Raw genomic sequence first — 20,861 nt, forward strand, 5'->3', positions numbered from 1 at the left:
CATCTGCTAACCCGAACCTCCCACTCCATCCCTCCCCCACCCCCTCCCCCTCGGCAACCACAAGTCTGATCTCTATGTCTGAGAGTCTGTTTCTGTTTCGTAGATAAGTTCAATTTGTGTCATATTTTAGATTCCACATGTAAGTGATATCATATGGTATTTGTCTTTCTTTTTCTGACTTACTTCACTTAGTATGATCATCTCTAGGTCCATCCATGTTGCTGCAAATGGCATTATTTCATTCTTTTTTATGGCTGAGTAGTAGTCCATTGTGTATATATGTACCACATCTTCTTTATCCATTCATCTTTATCCATTCATTTTGACATTCATCAAACGTCAGTGGACATTTAGGTTGTTTCCATGTCTTGGCTATTGTGAATAGTGCTGCTATGAACATTGTGGTGCATGTATCTTTTCGAATTATAGTTTTGTCTGGGTATATGCCCAGGAGTGGGATTGCTGGATCATATGGCAAACGTATTTTTAGTTTTTTGAGGAACCTCCATACTGTTTTTCATAGTGGCTGCACCAACCATGTGGGAGGGTTCCCTTTTCTCCACACCCTCTCCAGCATTTGTTATTTGTGGATTTTTTTAGTGATGCCCATTCTGACCCGTGTGAGGTGATACCTCATTGTAGTTTTATTTGCATTTCTCTAATAATTAGTGATGCATATCAGCTTATCTTTTTATCCCCAGCTTTGGTTCAAAGTTTACCAAAATACACTCAGTATAATAATATTACAGAAAAAAGAAAGTCAGGTTGAAGGGAGAATCGAGGTGGGAGAGTAGATGAAACTTGAATCGTCTTACCATCTGCAGTTGCCCTGGGCTGTTTTGAGCGGCCTCACAGGCGGGCGACAGGGGACACAGTGTGTGAGAAGCAGCGCTGTGAATCTAGCAGGCAGCAGCTGGATCTACCTTCCCGGGATGTGGAGGGTTTTAGCGCCAGGCTAATAGCTATAAATAGCCCTGCAAGAAAAATAACTTGAGAATCTGAAAGATTCTAGACTGGCGAATTCCATATGTTTTAGACCACGGTTTGCAGGAAATATGTTTTCCATCACAGCCCAGCACACACATACACAAACAACTCTACGGTTTCACAAAACTGCGCTCGCTCTGGTGCTGAGCTGTTTGCCCTTTCCTTTTCTGTTGTCATTTTATAAAACCCTGGTTACCAGCCTTCTAAATTGACGTCCCAAATGGGTCACCACCCATGGTTTGAAAGGCACCATTCTAGACCCTAATCTCCTACCCGCCCCCCACCCTTTTACAGAACTGAAAATGAATGTGTCTGTAGCTAAAGAATCTTAGGACACAACCGGTCACCACGTAGCAGCACAGACGGTCACCAGAAGTGCAAGCACGAGGCCTGTACAACCACCAAAGGGGCCCATGGGTCCAGCCAGGAGCCCTGGGAGACCAAGCAGAAAGCAGGAGCTTGAGAGACCTGCAGGGTCACATCTAGGTCCCAGTGTGGGCTGACAAGCAGAACCAGGGCCAGGGAGTGAAAGGACGCCAGGGAGGCTAGGAGTGGGGGAAGGGTGAAGCCCAGGTTGATGCCCAGGCTCTGGCCCCAGAATCCCATGGGGAGCTGGTGGCCAGATCTGGACTCTCCCACCCAATCAGGACAGCGCTGGGGAAATGCATCATCGCCAGAATCACAACAGTAGCTTTGAGGGGTTGTGCTGATGGAGAGAAGAGTGGTCCTCAGATCCTGGAGGTCTTCCTGTAGGAGGAAGCTTTGCATGGTGACTTCAAAGCGGGGAGGAGGGTGGAGGAGAGGGGAGAACCATCCCCAGGCAACCCCAAGGCCACCTTATTGGCTGAGGTTTGGAGGAGGCCAGAAAGCCACCGCTTTGGAGATCCAGAAGGAGAAGGAAATGACATTCCTTGTGATCAGATGCCTGACACTGCCTTTAGGATAGGCAGGGACCTTTACCCAGTGGGGACTCCGATGAGGAAACTGAGGCTCAGAGAGAGGAAGTGACTTGGCCACGTCATCTGGCTAGAAAAGGGCGACAAAAAAGAGGGCCTGAACCCACATCCTCTTATCGCCACGCTACCTCCAGCTCTGTTTAGGGAACTCGCAAGATGGCCAGGGAGATGAGTCCAAACTACGAGGCACGGGAAACAGGCAGAGGGTGGTCACAGTTAGACAGAAGTGGCTTCTGTGGAGCCCTGAGGATGGAGAGCTCACTGCCGACCAAAGAGATCAGAGAAGCCTGCTGGATGGAGGGGTGGGGAGTCTCTGGGAAGCTTGCGGGTACAGGGCGGGCACTGCCAGCGGAGGGAGAGGAGAGGCCAAGGCTGTGCTGGGTGGCCGGGTGGGAGGAGGCTGAACGTGGTCCCCGCCTCTGTCTCCAGATGAGTGCGGCATCGTGGCCCAGATCTCCGAGCCCTTAGCTGCTGCTGACATCCCCGCCTACTACATCAGTACCTTCAAGTTCGACCACGCACTGGTGAGTGTCCGGCCCCGGCCCCCAGGCAGGGCAGGCCAGCTCTAGGGGCTCACGGGTGACTGCTTCCCACCCCCTCGCAGGTACCGGAAGAAAACATCAATGGCGTCATCAGCGCCCTGAAAGTCAGCCAAGCAGAGAAGCATTAGAAGGCCCTCTTCCACTCCTCCCCGTCTGCCCCCCAGGCCTGGGCCCAGCCCCACCCTGAAGATTCTTCTCGCAGTATTTCTCAACAGACTGGAAAATCGGCCCCGGGGCCCCCAAGGAAGGGGTCCCTAGGACACGCCCCTGATGGCTGACCCCGCCAGGCCTGTGGCCCAAGCCAAGGCCTCCCCGTGCCCTCCTGCCTTCCTGGAGCCCCCAGACCCTCCAGAGAACCGCCCCCCCCCCCCCGCCTCCTTCCCCCACCCCTACCCCAGAAAATGATGTCTGAGGCCCAGGGAGCTTGTGAGCTGACCCACCTTCTCCTCCTGCCTCGCCCACGGCCAGGGGCAGACGCCAAAGGAAGCTGGCGCCTTCTACAGGACACTGGGAGTACCGATTCTCGGGTCGTCTTGGGGGGCTGGCTGAGCAGGGCTGAGTTCATGGGGCCCCGGAAGGCCCTTGTGAGGGTAGGGGTTCTGGCCCCTGTGGTCACTGGTCTCTGGTTCCATTGGCTCTGGGCTGGTTCCTGCAGAGTAGAGGCCAGTGGGCCGCCCTCTGGTCGTGTGCTGGTGAGGCTCCAAGGGAGCACGGGTGGGGCCCTGAGCTGGGGGGGGACCCCAGTCCCCCAGAACCTGGCCTGCCAGCCACAGGGCCTGCGCCCCGACTCCCAGCAAGACTGCCAAAGGGGCCTGTCCAGACCCTCCCCACCACAAGCGCTCAGTCCCGGGGGGAGGGGGGTTCCCAGGAGACCCACCAGCCTGGGGCACGAGCTCCTGTCCCCTCTGCTTTCCCTGGACCCTCCTGGGGCTGGCAGAGCCTCAGGTTCCCCTAAATGGGGGCAGCTCCAGCGTTCTGGGCCTGGGGTTTCTTAGGTCACCCTCACCTCCCCAGCAGTTAACTAGACCAGCACAGGGCTCCCCCGTTTTCCTGCCCCGCCCCGTCGCCCCACTTTTGGGGGAAAGTGGAAGGCCTCTGCCCCCAACTCACCTGCCCACCCACCCCTCGGTCCAGGGACCGTGGCGTTCACGAGTACTTGACCTGGGAGGCAGCTTATCTGAGCCTTAATAGAGAAAACCGTACCTTGTTTTAGTTTCTTATTTAATGTATTTGCACCCAGGCTGCAGTTGGCAGTAGTTTCAGGGGATGGCCCGCTGAGTCTGTCGGGGCTCAGAGTGTGACATCGCTTGGTTGGCATCCTGTGTGGCTCCAGGGACAAGCTTGAGAATCGGGAGCTGCTTCCAGGGGTCTCGGCCCTCCCTTTGGGCAGAAAGCTGGGAGCAGAGGTCTGCTTGTACGGGGGTCCCCAGGGCATCCCCCCACGGAGCTGCCAAGGCAGAGTGGTTCTGAGCATCGGCGGGGGCCCGAGGGCCGCAGGGCGGTGGGCAGCCAAGTGGCAAGCCAGCCCCCTCGGAGAATGGGGTGACCCCCGTGCCTCCTCTCCAGCTGGGAGTGTTTTCCAAGCAAGCAGGACCTGCAGGGTCCTCGTCGGTGCCCGGGCAGCAGCTGACACGTGCTGTCCCTGAGAAGCTCGGAGGAGAAGGGACATTCTCTTGGGCTGGTGAAGCCCCACCCACCCCCATTCTCTGTGCCGCGCGGGACCCTCTGAGCCACGGAAATCCACCAGGTGGGGAAGCTGTCCGTCTGGATCCTTGCAGATGTTCGGGGCCCAAGTACTGATTCGGAACCCACGTGTTTTTTTTTTTTTAAGTTAATTCATTTTGCACAAAACACCAAAACATGTCAATTGTTTGCTGGTTCCAAAACGGGGGTGACCACGTGGGCAGGGCAGCACTTCACGCCCCGAGTCCCCTTACTGTCCTTGGAAGGCCTTGACTTTTCCGTGGCACGCCCTCCAGACCCCTTCCTGTCTGTCCTCCCCCGCCTCTCCTCCCTGCCGAGCAAGTGTGTCGGCCCCTTGACCCCCAGAGACGTGTGCTCCCTAGACCCCCTAGGACGTATATTGTACACACATATAAATACCTGTGTTTTATGTTGATACAGATCTATTCTGTAAATAGCATATATACTTGAGCAATATATATGTTAATATATACTGTGTGAGCGTGCACACGCGTGTGTGCGTGTGTGTGTGTGGGGGCGTGAGGGCTTCCGCCCCGCGGTGTCTGCCGTGCACACAGGCACGTTTTGAGCCACCATATATTTTTAATTCAAGTATATAGGCAATACGATTATTAGAGAACCCGGCTGGCTGCCTTGGCCCTGACTTGAGAGAAAAACTAAACCAGCGGCCCGGGAACTGAGCTCCGGGGCAGGTGTTGAGGGTCCCTACCCCCTCCTCCCCGAGTATCCCTTGAAAGCTGGATTCGGCCCCTTCCTGTAATCCCGTTGGCACGACCGAGGCCTCTGGACACCCTTATTTTATTGGGGGGACAGTGGCACAGAGGGAGGAGCAGCTGGAACAGGGCAGCCCCCTTGCCGGCGCTCTCAGCCCGAAGACCTGGGCCAGCTGGACGGGCGCCCTCCGGCTTTCCGTCCAGGTCTGCTCCCACAGCCCCATCACCTGATTTCTGTCGCTTTAGAAGCCTCAGGTTCTTTCCCCAGGTCGCCTCCTGGGGACTGGCCCCATCCGACTGAGAAAGGGACGGATGGATGCCCTTGACGTTGTTTCCGGGAGGGGCTGGTGCGAGGACACGGCTCTCTGGGCTACACAGGTGTGTATCCAGCTGGCAGGGCGGGAGCCAACACCCTGAAAACCTGCCCCCTCTATTTCCCACACCCCCATCCTCCCGCCGTGTGCAGAGGCCGGCACATCCTCGGTGCCTGTGTGTGCCCGTGAGTCAGCGGTTGGGTCTCCAGCAATCTGGGGGAAGAGGGAGTGGTCTCCCCGGTGGCTGGCTGCCCCCAGCCACCTCTGGCTTTGCTGTGCGCAGGGGTCCCCAGACCCCCAGAGAGGCGGCCTGAAGAGGGTGCCCTGTCAGGCTGAGGCACTCTAGGCTCTGGCTTGGGGGTGAGCGGGTGGCCCAGGAGCTGCCACCTGGGCTCCAGGTGTGTCTTTGAGTCTGTGCTGTTCCCTGGTAAGAAAAGCTCAAACCATCTAAATGCTGTGCTCGCTCTTCACCCGCCCCATCCCTGCACACTGCAGAGCGGCGCGAGGTTAAGGTAGGGAGAGCGAGGGAGACCAGGAGCCGCGATCACCCACTTCACCCCTGCCCCCAATTACAAAAATCTGCCTCTTTGGCTCAGCTCTCAACACGGGCGCCCCTGGTTCCTAAGAAACCCCATTCTCCCTCGGCCCTAGTCCTGACCCAGCAAAGAGTTGGGCAGTGCCCGCTCTGCACCTCTTTCCTCCACAGGGGTTTCCAGAGCCCCCCAGGAGGCAAGGCCTACACCACTGACCTCAGCCCAGGGCACCCGTCCAAGCAGGAGAGGCACATAAGGCCTCCCTTCCCCAGGATTCTGGGGGTCCAGAACCCCCCCCAAGCACCAGCATTCTCCCCCTCCCATCAACTCCGGGCCACAGGCCCCTGGTGGGAAGGGAGGGACCGGGTGACCCGGAGCTGGCCGCTGTGGCCTCCCCATGCGGGCAGCGTGGCCTCGGTGACCAGTGTGGTGTCCAGAAGATGCGTGGTCGGTTGGGGCTTGTCCCCTCTGTGGTGACAGAGGCTGCCACGGAGCTCAGGAGAGGAGGCTCGGGGGGGATAGGAAGGGCCAGGCCCCCACCCACAAGCCAGCGGTACCACTTGCCTGATAATCAAAGATGAACCTGCCCACCCACCACCTGCCCCTTCTGGCCACACTTCCCAGCCACCCTGAGCCACCTTTCTGAGCCTCTGGATCTGGATGTGGGCACAAGCAGGGCCCTTCCCAGCCCCAGCTAAGAGAGGGGACCTTGGGGACCTTCCAGGTGGTAGCGCTACAGCCCTGTGCTAGGAATTTTTGATGCTCCTTCCTGAGTGAAAACTGTGGCAGGGGGGCGGGTAGGAAGGAAGCACCCCCGTGTATCTGTGGCCAATGTAAGCCACGGCTGGGGAGCAGCCTGCCCGGGCGCTGCCGTTACGGCCGCCGAGAAGCGGAGTTGGTGGTTGGCTTGGCAGGCAGAGCTTGGGGGAGGACGACGGGGTCTCCCAGCGGTGGAAAGACAGGGGCTTGGGCTTTTCAGGTTTCCTGGGTACTGTGCCGAGGCAGGGGCTAGGCCTGGAGGGGGCAGTAGCCCTCTATTCAAGGAGGCCGCCTGGGAAGAGAGCCACCAAGATGGCGCATGTTGGTCAACCAAGATGGCAGACGGTGGTCAGCCCAGCAGAGGGTGGGCTTGGGAAGAGTGGACGGGACTTGTGAGGGGAGTTGAGCCCTGGTATAGCTGGATACCTTTTCTCACATGCCAGCTCTTTTCCATTCTTTCATTTTCAAATTAGAGGCAGCACAAGGACCCTTTTCCGTAGACCGAGGGAGAGAGAAAGCTGCGGGCTGGGCTATGGCCTTTAGCTTTGAAACCCACGCCCTCCTGGGAAGCCTGCTTTCTTGGGAGGGAAGGATGGGAGCTGTTGGCTGAGGCAGCCTGCTGTCCTTGGGGCTGAGGGCACCAGGATGGCCTGGAGTACAGGTAGAAGCCTGCGGCCTGGCCCGTGCTTTCGTGGGCAGCCTGGTGGGGAGGGAGCTTGTGGCTCTGGGTTCTCGGTGTGGGAGGCTGTGAGCGCGGCAAGTGCTGGGCGTCAGAGCAGTGTTCTGGGCAGGACCACTCGTGTGTGTATACGCACACGTGAGCGTGAGCGTGCGCTGTGTCACGCACCCTAGTGTGGACGCGAGCACGCACGTGCAGAGCCCAGATCCGAGTGAAGGGACTGGCTCGTCCGGTGTTTCGAGGCCTGGGTACGTTCTTACCCCAGGGCCACATGTAGAGCTGAAGGGGTGCGGGAGCAAACCTCGAACGCAAGGCAGCCCCGCCCCCCTTGACTTTGCTGAAACTGCTCTGCGGACGGACGGCGGGGGCAGGGGTGTCCCTGCAGGGGCTGTGCTCCGCCCGGCAGCGGCCCGGAGGTCCGTGCAGCCAAGGGCTAGACCTGCTGGGCGGACTTCTCAGCAGCAGCCAGTCCTGAGGACAGTATTTACAGGGAGCGGTTCTGGGGGCTGCTGCCCCTCCGCCTGCTGGGGCTCGTCCATGAAGAGCGTCCAACAAAGTTGGAAACCGGAGTGGAGGGCAGGGGGGGGTGGGTGAAAAACTGGCCAAATTCAGGTCCCAAGGCAGAGGCCAAGCCCAGTGCATTTTCCTCTCCACTGCTTCAGTTTACCTGTTCAGAAAATGATCCAGGAAGAGCTGGGCAGGGTTGGCTCCAAAACTGGGGGTGGGGAGGAGCTAACAGCAAACAAAACCCCAAGCCCTCCTCTTGCTCTTTGCCAAAATCATTTCCGTTATCCTGAGATGGGGGTGAGTGGATGTTGGCTGCACAGCAGGGCTCAGAGGGGCCTCTGCCCTGCCCAGGGTTTCGCCTTGGGGGTCGGGCCCTCCCCTGGCATGCCCCGGGTCACCAGCAGTAGCAGCGGCACTTGCATCTGTCCCAAGGTCTGGGCGAGGGGAGAACTGGGCAGCCCTGTACCCCAGGCCCTCACACTTTCTTTCTTTCTTGAAGAAACACAAAACCCTTGAGATTCATGTACTGTATGACGGAGAGAAAAAAAGTACCTAATGTTCCCCAAAAAAAGACAGTATATTTTGTACTTTGTAAAAGTGTTCATTAAAATGGAAGAAAAAAATGATGTTGGCTGACGGCTGTCTGATTTTGTGCTGATCCAGGGCTACGTCTCATCTCTCTCCCTTCTCCATACTGTGGGTGGGGGCACATAGGCCAGGAGCTGGGAGGAGACAAAGCAAGAATCTGAGGGAGGAAATAGCCCTGAGAGCGAGAGGGGCTGTATTAGTTACCCAGTGCTGTATAACAAGTTGCCCCAAAATGTAAGGCTTGAAATGATTATTTGTGTGTCCTGGTTTTGGTGGGTTAGGAATTTGGGAGCAGTTTGAGCAGCTTGGGCTCAGAGTCTCTCACGAGGCTGCAGGCATCTGAAGCTCGGCTGGGGCTAGAGGGTCTGTTTCCAAGGTGCTTAATCCACATGGCTGGCAAGGTGGGCCTGCCTGGCTGTCGGCAGGAAGCCTGTTCCTCTCCACGTGGGTCTCCGCTGCTTGAGTGTCCTCATGGTATGGTGCCTCGCTTCTCCCAGAGCAAGGGATTCAAGGACCAAGGTAGGACCTACCTAAAAAAAAGTAGTTTTTCTTCTAGCTTCAGAATTCATGTACCATCATCTCCATCATATTCTATCGTCCTGCAGCCCAGCTCTGATTTGACCCTGGAGGAGACCACACAAGAGTGTGAAAACCAAGAAGTCAAGGTAACCTTGGGGGCCACTTTGGAAACTGGCTGCTACACTCACCATTCCTCCCCAGATCTGTGGCAGAGGTGGGCCTGGGGGACTGGGGACCCCTGGAGCAGGATAGGACCTTGGTGGTGGCAGGGGAAGGATCAGGGGCTGGAACCCTGCTGTGAATGTCACACCCCCCCCAGGAAAGGTGTCTTGGTGCTGGAAGCCCAGGAGCTGATGCCTCCAGATAAGACACCCTGGGGGCAGGAGGGAGGGCACGGTGCTTGGCGTCCCTCCCACAAGCGCTCTGGGGTTGAGCTCCTGCCCCCTTGGCAGGTGGATGCTGGGACTGCCCAGGCAAGAGGCCTGAGACCAGCAGGTCCTGGACCTTGGACGCCCTTCACCCTGCCCCTCTTTGATGTTTTCCATGGAGGGCAGGTGTGAGCAAGGCAGGGCTCTGCCTACATTGGGCCGCACCATCCCCTCCCCCCTGCCTCACAGGAGAAGCAGCCCTGGAGATGGAAGGGAGGGAAAATGGGAGCTAAAGCACTCACCCACCACCCCGAGTCCAAGAAAGCTCTGGCTGCTGTGAAGGCTTTTCTTTCTGGGGTTTGCAGACTAAACACCCCCTCAACCCTTCACATATCGCACTGGAGCCACAACATGGGTGGGCACTCTTGATTGCCCAAAACAGTAGCAAAGGCCTCCTTTTCCCACCACTCACTCATGTTCACTGTCTCTAGGGTGGTGCCAGACCTTGTGCCAGGGGCTGGAGACCCAGATGACGCTGCCGTGGCCCCTGCGCCTGAGTTGCTCCAGGAGGTGTAAAGACGTGAAAACAGGCTCTCCCAGGGAGTGCAGTGCCAGGCTCCACCACAAGGGGATGCTGTGCCCTGGGGCCATGACCACTGTCCGGCAGTAGGAGGAACAAGAAGCCAGGACGTTAGGGTTGAGCTTGGTAAGGCAGCGGGACCCAAACAGAAGGAACAGCAAAGGCGCAGAGGGCCTAGAGGGGAGCGTAGCTGGAATGGAGAAGCAAGGTGGGGGAGGGAGGAAATGGACGGGGCTGGTAGAAATGAGGCTGAAATGCAAGGTGGGTTCTCAGGCCAGCTGGGGGCCTCACACTCTGCTACAGACCATGGGGAGCGACGGAGGACTTCACGCAGGAGACCAAACTTAGCATCTGAATGGTGAGTCTGGGTTATTGAATATGGCTGATAGAAGGAGGAAAGGGGGCAGCCAGGATCCTGGCCTCATTTCTCAGGAGAGATGACCCTGGCCAACTCAAGGGCCTTCGCAGTGCAGTCAGGAATGGCGGGGGGCATCACAGATGGAGAGGACCGGCTGGCGTCCCACCTTCCGAACCATGCATGTGCCCTTGCCCCAGCCAGGGCGTAATTCCTCGTGGGAGCAGCTTTGGCTGCATCTTGGCAGGGTTCTTACCCCAGCACGTTAGACTCCCCTGGAGAGTGGGGAGAGTTACCTGTGCCAGGACTCCACCCCAAAGAGTCTGATTCAACTCATCTTGGCTTCAGTATAGTTTTTAAAGCTCCCCAACCCGCTCTTAAAAAAGTAATAAAAAGGGGACTTCCCTGGCAGCCCGGTGGTTAAAGACCCCATGCTTCCAATTAAGGGATGCAGGGGGTGAGGGTTCGATACCTGGTCAGGGAACTAAGATCCCACATGCTGTGTGGTGTGGCAAAAAATAAATAAATAAAAGTTTTTTAAAAAGTAATAAAAAGAATGCAGGGCCACAGAAGGAAAGAGCACACTCTGTAGTCACTTTGCCTCCCCTTGGTTTTATTCAGCTGGTGGAGAAGCAGGGGCTCATGATGGTGAAAACTAGCTCTCCAAAGGGAGTGTGGAATGAGATCGTGGTGATGGTTTTACCACACAGATAATAGGCTAAAACCACCGAATTGTACACTTCAAAATGGTTTTATGGTATACGACTCACATCTCAATTTTTTAAAAAAATGAATGTGGTAGAGAAGGCAACAGGTGTGAATGCATAGCAAGAAGGATGGCCAAGAAAATGTGAGTTATTCTAACATCCCTTGACGGTTAAAGAAAGTTCCTATAAACACAGCGGAGGGTAGCATAAAGGAGTAGGAAGACCACAGAGGTCTTTACCTTGCAAAAGTTGGTCTTGGAGCATCTCGTTTGAGATGTTTTCCAGGAGCTGTCCACCTGCGCTGGACCAGCGGGAAGCTCTGGCAGCCATCAGCTGGACCGCAGCCCATCTCCCCACACTGATAAGCACCGGGCACTGAGAGGGTCCTGAGTGGAGAGAGCTGAGGAGAAGTGAGCAGAGACCCCCTAACGGGCCTGTAGGTAGCAGCCCAAGTTGTATTCCGGGAAATAGATAATCAGTGCCTAGGAACTCAGTATTACAGTGTGTTGTGGATTCCACAATACAGGTGTCAAAACTTAAAAATTTAAATGAAGGACCCAGCAATCCCAATCCGAGGTATCTACCCAAGAAAACTGAAAACATGTTCACCCAAAAACTTGTATGGGAATGTTCCCAAAAAATCAAACTCTGGGCTAATGTAAAACGTGTACATGAATGTTTTGGCATTATCCACAATAGCCCAAAAGTGGAACCAACCCAAATATCCATCAACTGATGAATGAATAAACAAAATGTATATCAAGAACAAAACCATTCCCAGATAATTCTGTTCCACAGCCGAGGTTGAGAAGGCCAGGGTTAAGGGGTAGAATCTGCCTCAAGGAATCCCAAAGTCCCCATGGAGAACACCACCCCCTTTGGCTGCTCTGTGGGGCAGTGGCCTCATCCTGCTCTCCTCCATTCGGAGGCCAGACCGATCAGGGGCAGTCAGCCCCAGTGTACCTGCTAGGATGATGCGTCCTTCTTATTGCCGCATCCCAAGCACTGGCAGGTCCTGGCATATGGACGGTGCTCCGGAGAATGTACCCCATCAGCCTCTGCTGCTTCTTCAACATTCCCCCCCCCCCGGAATGAAGGTCAACTGCAGCTATGGAACAGCTTACGGTCAGTTTTTGTCTCCAAGGGTAGACTCAAATGGGGCATTGTCTTTTTTCTTTTTTCCTAATTGAAGTATAGTTGATTTACAGTATTGTGTTAGTTTCAGGTGTACAGGGAAGTGATTAACTTGTATATGTTTTTTCAGATTATTTTCCATTATAGGTTATTGTAAGATACTGAGTATAGTTCCCTGTGTTATACAGTAAATCCTTGTTGCTTATCTATTTTATGTGTAGTAGTGTATATCTGTTAATCCCATACTCCTAATTTATCCCTCCCTCCCCTCCTTTCCCCTTTGGTAACCATGAGTTTGTTCTCTATGTCTGTGAGTCTGCTTCTGTTTTGTATATAGATTCATTTGTATTATTTTTTAGATTCCACATATAAGTGATATCATACAGCTTTTGTCTTGCTCTGACTTATTTCACTTAGTGTAATACCCTCCAAGTCCATCCATGTTGTTGCAATATTTCATTCTTTTTTATGGCTGAGTAATATTCCATTGTGTGTGTGTATGTGTGTGTGTGTGTGTTTGTATACACACCACATCTTCTTAAACCAATCATCTGTTGACAGACATTTGGGTCGTTTTCATGTCTGGGCTATTGTAAATAGTGCTGCTATGAACACTGGGGTGCATATATCTTTTCAAATTAGCGTTTTTGTTTTTTCTGGACATTTTCCCAGGAGTGGAGTGGAATTGCTGGATCATGTGGTAGTTCTACTTTTAGTTTTTTTTGTTTTTGTTTGTTTTTTGGGGGGGGGGTTGGGCTGCATTGCGTCTTCATTGCTGCGCATGGGCTTTCTCTAATTGCGGCAAGCTGGGGCTACTTTTCGTTGCGGTGCACAGGCTTCTCATTGCGGTGGCTTCTCTTGTTGCAGAGCATGGGCTTCTAGGCACACAAGCTTCAGTAGTTGTGGCGCATGGGCTCAGTAGTTGTGGCTTGCGGGCTCTAGAGCACAGGCTCAGTAGTTGTGGCACAAGGGCTCAGTTGCTCCACAGCATGTGGGATCTTCCTGGACCAGGACTCAAACCCGTGTCCCCTGCATTGGCAGGCGGATTCCTAACCACTGCGCCACCAGGGAAGTCCCTACTTTTAGTTTTTTAAGGAACCTCCATACTGTTCCCCATAGTGGCTGCACCAATTTACACTCCTACCAACAGTGTACGAGGATTTCCTTTTTTCCACATCCTCTCCAGCGTTAATTATTTGTAGATGTTTTGATGCTGGCCATTTTGACCGGGGTGAGATGATACCTTATTGTGGTTTTGATTGGCATTTCTTTAATAATTGGCTATGTTAAGCAGCTGTTCATGTGCCTGATGGCCATCTGTATGACTTCTTTGGAGAAACATCTATCTAGGTCTTCTCATTTTTTGATTGGGTTTTTTTTTTTTTTTTTAATTGAGTTGTATGAGCTGTCTCTATATTTTAGCTATTAACACCGTCAGTCGCATCGTTTGCAAATATCTTCTCCCATTCCGTAGGCTTTTTGTTTTGTTGACGGTTTCCTTTGCTGTGCAAAAGCTTTCAAGTCTGATGAGGTCTCGTTTGTCCAACAGGGCATTTCCTGATGGGCATGGCTTCATGTCCTCTCCTCTCTGGTCTCCTGGCACTTGTGCTGCCACCAGGCTACCAGAGCGATGGCAAGACTAAGCTACTCTCCAGCCCCGTGGGCCATCCTCGCCCCCACCAGCTACGTCCCACCTGTTTGCCTCCCTGGCAAGACAGTGGGCTCCTGGTTTGAGGAGGTGACCACGGTTTCTGGATTTATCCTTCTAAATGTACTGCTGAGCACGCACCTCAGTGTGGCCCCAAGTCTGAGAAAATACATCTTAGAAGGACTCCAAACACTGTCTCAGCTCAAGCGTAATCTGGCCGGCTGTTGCTCCAGGTTGAACAGCGAGGTTCGTGTGGAAGAAAGGCCGGGATTTCTTGATCGGTGCAATGTGAGTCTCTGGGGGTGGCTGGTAATGCGTCCTGGGAGAGAGAAGGGCAGGTATGGGGCTTTCGGGGGAGGGGATAAGTTCCTGGGGGGTCAGTCCTGGGCTGGCGGGCGCTGGGACGATGGCTGTCTCACAGGGCCGGGCCTGTGCTGGGTGCTGCCCCCAAGGTCTGTCCGTACGTCACACCACACGAGGCAGCTGATCAGTTCTGATAAAAAGGAATGGCCCACGGGACAGTTTGAGTCACTCCTGTTGCTGGTCGGCAGGTGCTGGGGCCGGGCGTCACCCAGGAGAACAGTGTCGGTCTTCACGGACGCAGCCCGAGCTCTCGCCCCGGGCCTGGTTAGCTGGGCGCTCAGCCAGGCCGGCATCTGCTGGGCCCAGTCAGCACCGTTTCGACTGTGTGGTTCTCAGCATCCGACTGTCGCACAGAACACAGCAAGCGCCTGAGTGTTTGGGCACTTATTATGGGCAGCCGTCTATTCAAGGGACAAGCGTGGTCATGACAGGATTCCGAGTGTGTCAGGACTGACCTGACGAGAGTGGAGAGCCGCGGCTTCTATTAGCTGCTCGAAGGTTTTGCGCAGTGAGAGCCGTCCCTCCCGCACAATCGTTATGAAGTGGCAGCCTGCACGTCTGCCAGGGGCTCAGGGGACGGAAGGCGGAGACCCAAGTGCCTTGGAAGGGACTGTCCACTCTCCAAAACGGCGGTGGAGTCCCTGTGCCTTCTCAGGGCTCTGCACTGGCCCCAACATCTGTGAATGGATGGAGTCTGAGGGTGAGAAGAGCGATCACGTCGGAGGCGGCCCGTGGTCGCTTCACCCAGCGTGTCATCCACGCACTCGATAACGCGAGGAGCCCGGAGCCTGAAGCACTGACCCTTCACAGGAACAAAATGAGAAATCGCAGCAGCTGAGCCAATGGTGTAGAAGGCCTCTGTGTTAAATGCTGGGAGAGGCTGGGAACAACAGGACAAAAGCTGAGAAGGGACACGAGCACAGAGGACAGCCACGGGAAGGGCCTGGCAGATGCGCTCCAGCCGGGAACCCCTGTTGCCACAAAGGGCACAGACCCCACTGGGAGACACTGGGTTTTGGGGCGTTTTTTTTAGATTTTTTTTTTTTATGTGGACCATTTTTAAAGTCTTCATTGACTTTGTTACAATGCTGCATGTGTTTTATGTTTTGGTTTTTTGGCCGTGAGGCATGTGGGACCTTAGCTCCCCGACCAGGGATCGAACCCGCACCCCCTGCATTGGAAGGCGAAGTCTCAACCACTGGACCGCCAGGAAAGTCCCGACACTGGGTTTTAAGACAAATCCAAAGACGTCCCTTAATATACCCTGGGGGCTGTGTCCAAGGTGGAAGTAGTTACTAGATCTGAGTCATGGTTGCCACTTGAGGGGAGGAGGGGAGGCTAAAAACCATTCCCACCTTCGACGGAGACCCTCCATCACCACCATCCCCTACGGTCCCCGAACATCACTGGGGGACCCCGGCCTGCCCGTCGGGGACATCACCCTCCTCAACTCAGCATGTGCTCCAAGGCGTGGATCTCCCTGAGGATGGATTACTGCCGTGCACCACTGGGGTGACGTGGTCCTCGGCCCAACTAGAAGCTCCAGGAAGGAAAATGACAGATGGTTTTCAACTTCTGTTTCAAGTTTATGGAAAAACTTTGCTGTAATAAACATAAGAACTGGTCCCCCTACAGAGAAGTGGAAGTGGTACAAGGCCAGGTGAGGGGTCCCAGGGCCGCTGCCCCAGACACCGCCTGGCCGGTTCGCGCTGCCTCAGGTCGCAGCAAGGATGTCGGGTCGGTGACGGCTCTGCTTTAAACCGCCGCCCCCAGCACCACCTGTCCCTCTCCGGCTTTTCCTCCACAGCCCACGCAACCACCTAATGCACTTTGCATTTTGCTTGTCTGTTTTGCCTCCTCGAATTAAGTGTCATGAAACCTGCTTACAGGGATTCTGTTTGCCACCACGTGACCCAGTGGGATCAACAGTACCCGACAAGTATGGGGTACAACAGTAGACGTTTGTTGAGTGAATGAATAAAAGATGGGGGATGTAGGCAAACCGTGAGTGAGAGCCTGCTTTGCGACACGACTGCCCAGTTGGTTTTATACTTCATCATTTTCTCCCAACTGCACCGCGGGAGCAGACTCCGGTCAGAAAACAGTTTTCAAGTGGGACTGTCTTCTAGTGTATTTTTCACTGGTTTCTAGTTGCCTCTTTACCAAAAGCCTTGTTTTTGAAAGCTAATCTCTAAATGATCAGGTTAAAATAAAAAGGCCTCTCCAGTTCTTAAAAACGAAAAAGCAGAAAATACTTTATTCCAAAAGAAAGAGATTTTTAAAAGACGTTTTTAAAGAAAAAGACAAGTTAACTACTAATGCAAATGTCTGTCACCGTTTCTGAATTTTCCTTCTCCGAGGCTAGTACTCCAGCCAAGCTTTCGCAGGATGTGTTCAGAGCCCTTGGCCCACAAGAATCTGGCCTCGCTCTTCCTCCCGAGGGGGCTTCTCAAGTCTTCCAAGCCAGGCAGTAAGAATGGTTACAAGGCTGCTGAGAGCCGTGGGCCCACAGGGTCCTGGGCTGGCGCCCACTGGCATTTCCAGGGAGAACCCCAGTGCAAGGGGTTTCGGCTGGTGTCCAGCAGCAAGCAGGGACGGCTGAGCGGGCTAAGCTTTCCAAAGACCAGACGTGACACCAGAAGCCGTCGTGTGTTCCCCAGAAGGAGGCGAGATGAGCAGATCATCCTCGCCCTGCCGGGGCCGCACACCCCTGGGGCTCGGCCGATAACGGCGGCATCTGTGCTGAGCGCAGCATGTCTCACCCTCAGCGGGGGGGGACCCCGTCCCGGCACCTCCAGTCACCCCGCTCCGGGCCGCAGGGGAGCGCGGCTCACCACACGCAGGCCCCGACCCTCTCGGGCCCCATCCAGAGCCCCAGCGGCTGCCTCTGTTGCGCAGTCCAGGCGGTCCTGAGGCCAAGGCCTGGCTCGAGCGGGTCGGGCAGGAGGTTCAGATGAAGGACCTGGCCAGAGTCACCATGTGATCCACGCCACACGCCACATCCACAGGCTCCCCAGGCATCGTCACCTGAACAGACAAGACCCAGCACACCGTGAGGAGGGATGGCCTGGCGGTGGCCGAACAAGGGCCTGACCCTGGCTCTGCTCTGGGTAAGTGACCTAACCGCTCTGAGCCTCGGCTCCCTCACCTGGAAATGGGGTGCTTACGCCCACCCGGCAGGTCTGCTGGGAAGGGTAGATGCACCCACCGTGGGAAGGGCCATCCTGACTCCCCACCCAGACCAGGGCAACACCCCCGCGAGAGGCCACTCTGGGCATGTGCACGGACCCTGCCTGCACCGTCCTGGGACGTGCACACCCCACAGAGGCCATTCCCCATGTGTGACTCCCCAGAGGTCAACCTGCGCTCAAGCCAGCTGTTCAGTGACCCTTCCCAGAGGTCACCAGACAGCTCCCTGGAGCAGCTCCAGAAACCCTCCTGCCCTGCCCTACCCTCAGGGTCCACTGTGGGAAGGAGGCCTCCCAGCCCAGTGTCTTCACCCGCTCTACCCGTCAGCTCCAGACCCAGGCAGGCTGCTCCCAGGTCCTGTGCACCCCGGAGGAGGGGTGTTTACTGCGTCTCAGAAGGTGCCAGAGGCCTGGCTGGCAGCCCTGCCGACACTGCCACCCACACTGCCACCCACACTGCCACCCACACTGCCACCACTTCTTCCCAGGCAGGCCCAGCCCTCCGGGTGGCGTGCACACAGCCTCGTGCGGGTGTGGAGGCTCCAGCCTGCGGGCCCTGAAGGTGACTCTCACTGTCCCACAGCTGGGCCGTGGAGACGGACCCCCCCTCCCGCCAAACTCCATGGTGCCCACAACACAGGTGGGGTCTCCAGGTGCACACAGCCCCCCAGTTCTCCAGGAGAGGGGCACTTTGCTTTCTCCTCTTGTTGTATTATTATTATAAATGTTATTATTATTACTATTATTACTTTGAATAGGTGATAGCCACGTGGCTACGATAGAAAATGACATTCAGTAGAAAAGAAGAAAAGGTATTAAATACCTTTGGATGCCACCCTGTCATCATATGCCCTGCTCCCCACCTTCCCCCTGAACTGGAAACTACTTTTAACTGGTTTCTTGTCTTTCCAGAGATTCTAGACGCAGAAAGCTGGTGCGAGCGTAGTGTCTCCTCAGGGAGCAACTTCGAAGACGGCGCACCTGCACCTGCACCTCCCCCTCAGCCCCTGCCAGGACGCTGACGCTGCTCTTCTGACCGGACCCGAATCCTGCCGTCCCTCCCCAGTGGCAGCGCGCAGCGGGGCAGCGTGACAGCTGGAGAGGGATCTGTAACAGCCTGCGGAGTTTACTGAGCTTTGGAAGGAAAGGCCTCGTCCAGATGGCCTGCCCTAAAAGCCCAGAGGCAGCAACGTCAACCGTTCAGAGACAAGTCCATTAGGGTCTCCCGGCCACAAGGCAAACGGATGCTAGTAACCAAGTCGTGCTACTCACCCGTCCCTAAACAAACGCCTTCAGCAAAACCTGTTACAGAAATCACTGAACAAACATGCAGCGGTGCCCTCAGCTCATCGCAAAGGCCCAGAGCTGCAGAAAGCGTTCCAGGCTGGCCATAGAAGCAGAAGAAAACATGCTGCCTGGGCTGACCAGGCCAGGTGAGCTCCTAGCAACCTCCCCGGGCCACGAGAGCACCTTTATTGACCTCCCCCAGGAAAGGGCCACGCTCCGCGCTGACCTGCGGCCGAGCTGTCACACTTAGGCACCTCTGTCCTTGTTCCCCAAGGGCTGTGACCATCAGAACCCAAAGCAGAGGGAGCCACCTCGCCTTGGCTGACTCGCCGGGACGATGGTCGTGGCTGACGCCGGCCCCAGGAGCCTCCCTGGGGAGCAGCAGGTGGCTCCCGAGGCCGCAGCCCCCCCCCCCCAAACTGCCTCTCAGTGCAGCCTCTGAACTGAGTCCAAGAGAAGGCTGCCCTCAGCCACGTTTTATTTGTGGCCTCATCAGGGTTAAAAGGAGTTTCTATTCTAAACCAGTTTACACTCACATTGTTGCAAAGGCAAACAGTTCCAGAAAACGAACCATATTTGGCCTGAGTGACTCTGAAAAGTTTCAGCAGAATCAGTGTAGGAACAGCTCTCTGCACAAGGACAAGTTCCCAAGACACAACCCCCCCCAGGTGAAGCACAGACGACGGCAGAGGAGGAGCGCTGGACCAGCTGTGATCCGGCCACCGGACTTGCCGTGTCCCCACTCGGCTGCGCCCAGAAGCCAGGCCGCACCCCGGAGGGGAGCCGCTCGGCCTGCGAGGAGGCCCAGCCCCTGCGGCGCGCCCTCCCCTGGGGCGTCAGAACTGCCGGGGCCTGTGGCTCCTGAAGCAGCCAGGTAAGAAAGAGGCCCAGCAAGCAGAGGGTTCCCAGCTTGTGCTCCAACCCAAGCCCCACCAGAGAGGCGCACGGTGAGGGGGAAGCATAGTCTGCACTCAGAGCACCGAGTTCACGTCGCAGCCCACCCACTGCGCAGCTGGGAGACTGGGCCAGCGGCTTCAAATCCTGAAGAAGTCAGTGTGCACGGGTGCAGGCTGGGGGGCAGCCCAACCTTCACAGGCTGTTCTGAGGATAAGAGAGACGGTGCAAAGCACCGGCCCCCGGGACAGCTCCGGGCCCTGAGAATGGCGGTCATGTGCGATGGAAAGTGAGGGCATGGCCTGGGTGGGGGTGGGGCCGCTCAGAAGCTCTCCCCAGTGTCCTGTTCCCAGGCCCGCAGGGCTGCCATCGGGCAGAGGGTCCCCACCTCTGCCTCGCCCTCCCTCCACTGTGGGGACTCCAGGGGAGCCCAGCTCAGGCCCTCGCAGAGGAGGGGGACCATGGTGACGTCTTAAAGTCAGAAATTCTGAGTCTCATTCTTGGCTCCGCCTTTTTTAAAAAATATATTTATTTATTTATTTATTTTTGGCTGCGTCGGGTCTTTGTTGCTGTGCGCGGGCTTTTCTCTAGTTGTGGTGAGCGGGGGCTACTCTTCCTTGCGGTGTGCAGGCTTCTCATTGCAGTGGCTTCTCTTGTTGAAGAGCACGGGTTCTGGGCGTGCCGGTTTCAGTAGTTGTGGCACGTGAGCCCAGTAGTTGTGGCTCGTGGGCTCTAGAGTGCAGGCTCAGTAGTGGCGCACGGGCTCAGTAGTTGTGGCGCACGGGCTTAGTTGCTCCGCGGCATGTGGGATCTTCCCGGACCAGGGCTCAAACCCGTGTCCCCTGCATGGGCAGGCAGATTCTTAACCACTGAGCCACCAGGGAAGCCCTCCACGTCTTACTAGGTGTGTGACCTTAACGGAATCACTGAACCTCCCTGAGCTCTGAGCATCAGTGTGGAGGAGGAAAACATCCTGGACAGCTTCCGGGAGGAGAGGTTTCAATCAGGTGACTCAGATGTCACTTCCTAGGCCTACGAATCATCAGAAAAGCCCAGGCTCTGTAAGTAAGTCTAAGAAGAACTAGTTAATACCACTGTAGGAGCTACAAATGTGGCTTTACTCTTTTTTTTTCTTTCTTGGAATAATTTTTAAATGATGTAACATATCCCCTACTTAAGATTAATAAGAAAATAGTGTTTAAGGAATAAAAATCACCTGCAATTTTTTTTTTAAGTGAGACAACAGAACAGACTGGAGAAAGGTCCAACTACCCAACAAGAGACTAACCTTTAAGGAATCCAACCTAGTTGATCGAAAACCTGGTTCCTGTCACCACCACTCTCCCAGAGCCCCAGCCTCGCATCTTGGAGCCGGCACGGACCTCAGCGCCATCCTCCCGACCAAAAGGTGACACGTGGGTGAAGGAGCTCCACAGACACACAAGGGGAGACAATGGTGTGGGGCATGAAAGCAGCCGTCACGGGAACAGACCAGAGTGCCCTTTCCCTGATGGCATGGAGGTTGGGAACGACACT

The 20,861-nt window shown here is 55.5% G+C and overlaps 2 protein-coding genes and 1 long non-coding RNA gene across 14 annotated transcripts in view; 2 read left to right on the forward strand and 1 right to left on the reverse strand.

Annotated features, from left to right (window-relative positions):
* CASTOR2 (cytosolic arginine sensor for mTORC1 subunit 2) overlaps nt 1–8,320 on the forward strand; it is a 59,936-nt gene extending 51,616 nt beyond the window's left edge. The window contains exons 8-9 of the mRNA XM_082358646.1: nt 2,373–2,467; nt 2,548–8,320. Coding sequence (XP_082214772.1) covers nt 2,373–2,467; nt 2,548–2,613 — 161 coding nt within the window. The 3' untranslated portion in view covers nt 2,614–8,320. The remainder of the gene's footprint in view (nt 1–2,372; nt 2,468–2,547) is intronic.
* RCC1L (RCC1 like) overlaps nt 8,312–20,861 on the reverse strand; it is a 42,115-nt gene continuing 29,565 nt past the window's right edge. For 2 of the 10 annotated variants that reach the window (XR_014235319.1, XR_014235320.1), the window contains 2 exons: nt 8,813–8,905; nt 8,312–8,416 (listed from right to left, as the gene is read on the reverse strand). Coding sequence is in view for 8 of the 10 variants with exons in the window: in XM_082358587.1 (XP_082214713.1) it covers nt 20,656–20,832 (177 nt within the window). In the remaining 2 variants the exon portion in view is untranslated. Of the gene's footprint in view, nt 8,417–8,454; nt 8,906–16,766; nt 16,984–19,363; nt 20,168–20,209; nt 20,358–20,397; nt 20,833–20,861 lie in introns of those variants that run through there. The other 8 variants (XM_082358595.1, XM_082358591.1, XM_082358589.1 and 5 more) reach the window with 7 other exon arrangements.
* On the forward strand, nt 8,879–20,696 carry LOC309612678. 3 transcript variants are annotated; one of them, XR_014235326.1, is made up of 5 exons: nt 8,879–8,947; nt 9,661–9,875; nt 13,495–13,881; nt 18,057–19,305; nt 20,561–20,696. It is a non-coding gene; the product is annotated as an uncharacterized lncRNA (long non-coding RNA). The 3 variants fall into 3 exon arrangements; XR_014235327.1 differs by lacking the exons at nt 8,879–8,947; nt 9,661–9,875 and having other exon boundaries at nt 11,927–13,881; XR_014235328.1 differs by lacking the exons at nt 8,879–8,947; nt 9,661–9,875; nt 13,495–13,881 and adding an exon at nt 16,945–17,066.

This window comes from Balaenoptera borealis, assembly GCF_965194805.1.
Source record: "Balaenoptera borealis genome assembly, chromosome: 16".
Lineage (NCBI taxonomy): Eukaryota > Metazoa > Chordata > Mammalia > Artiodactyla > Balaenopteridae > Balaenoptera > Balaenoptera borealis.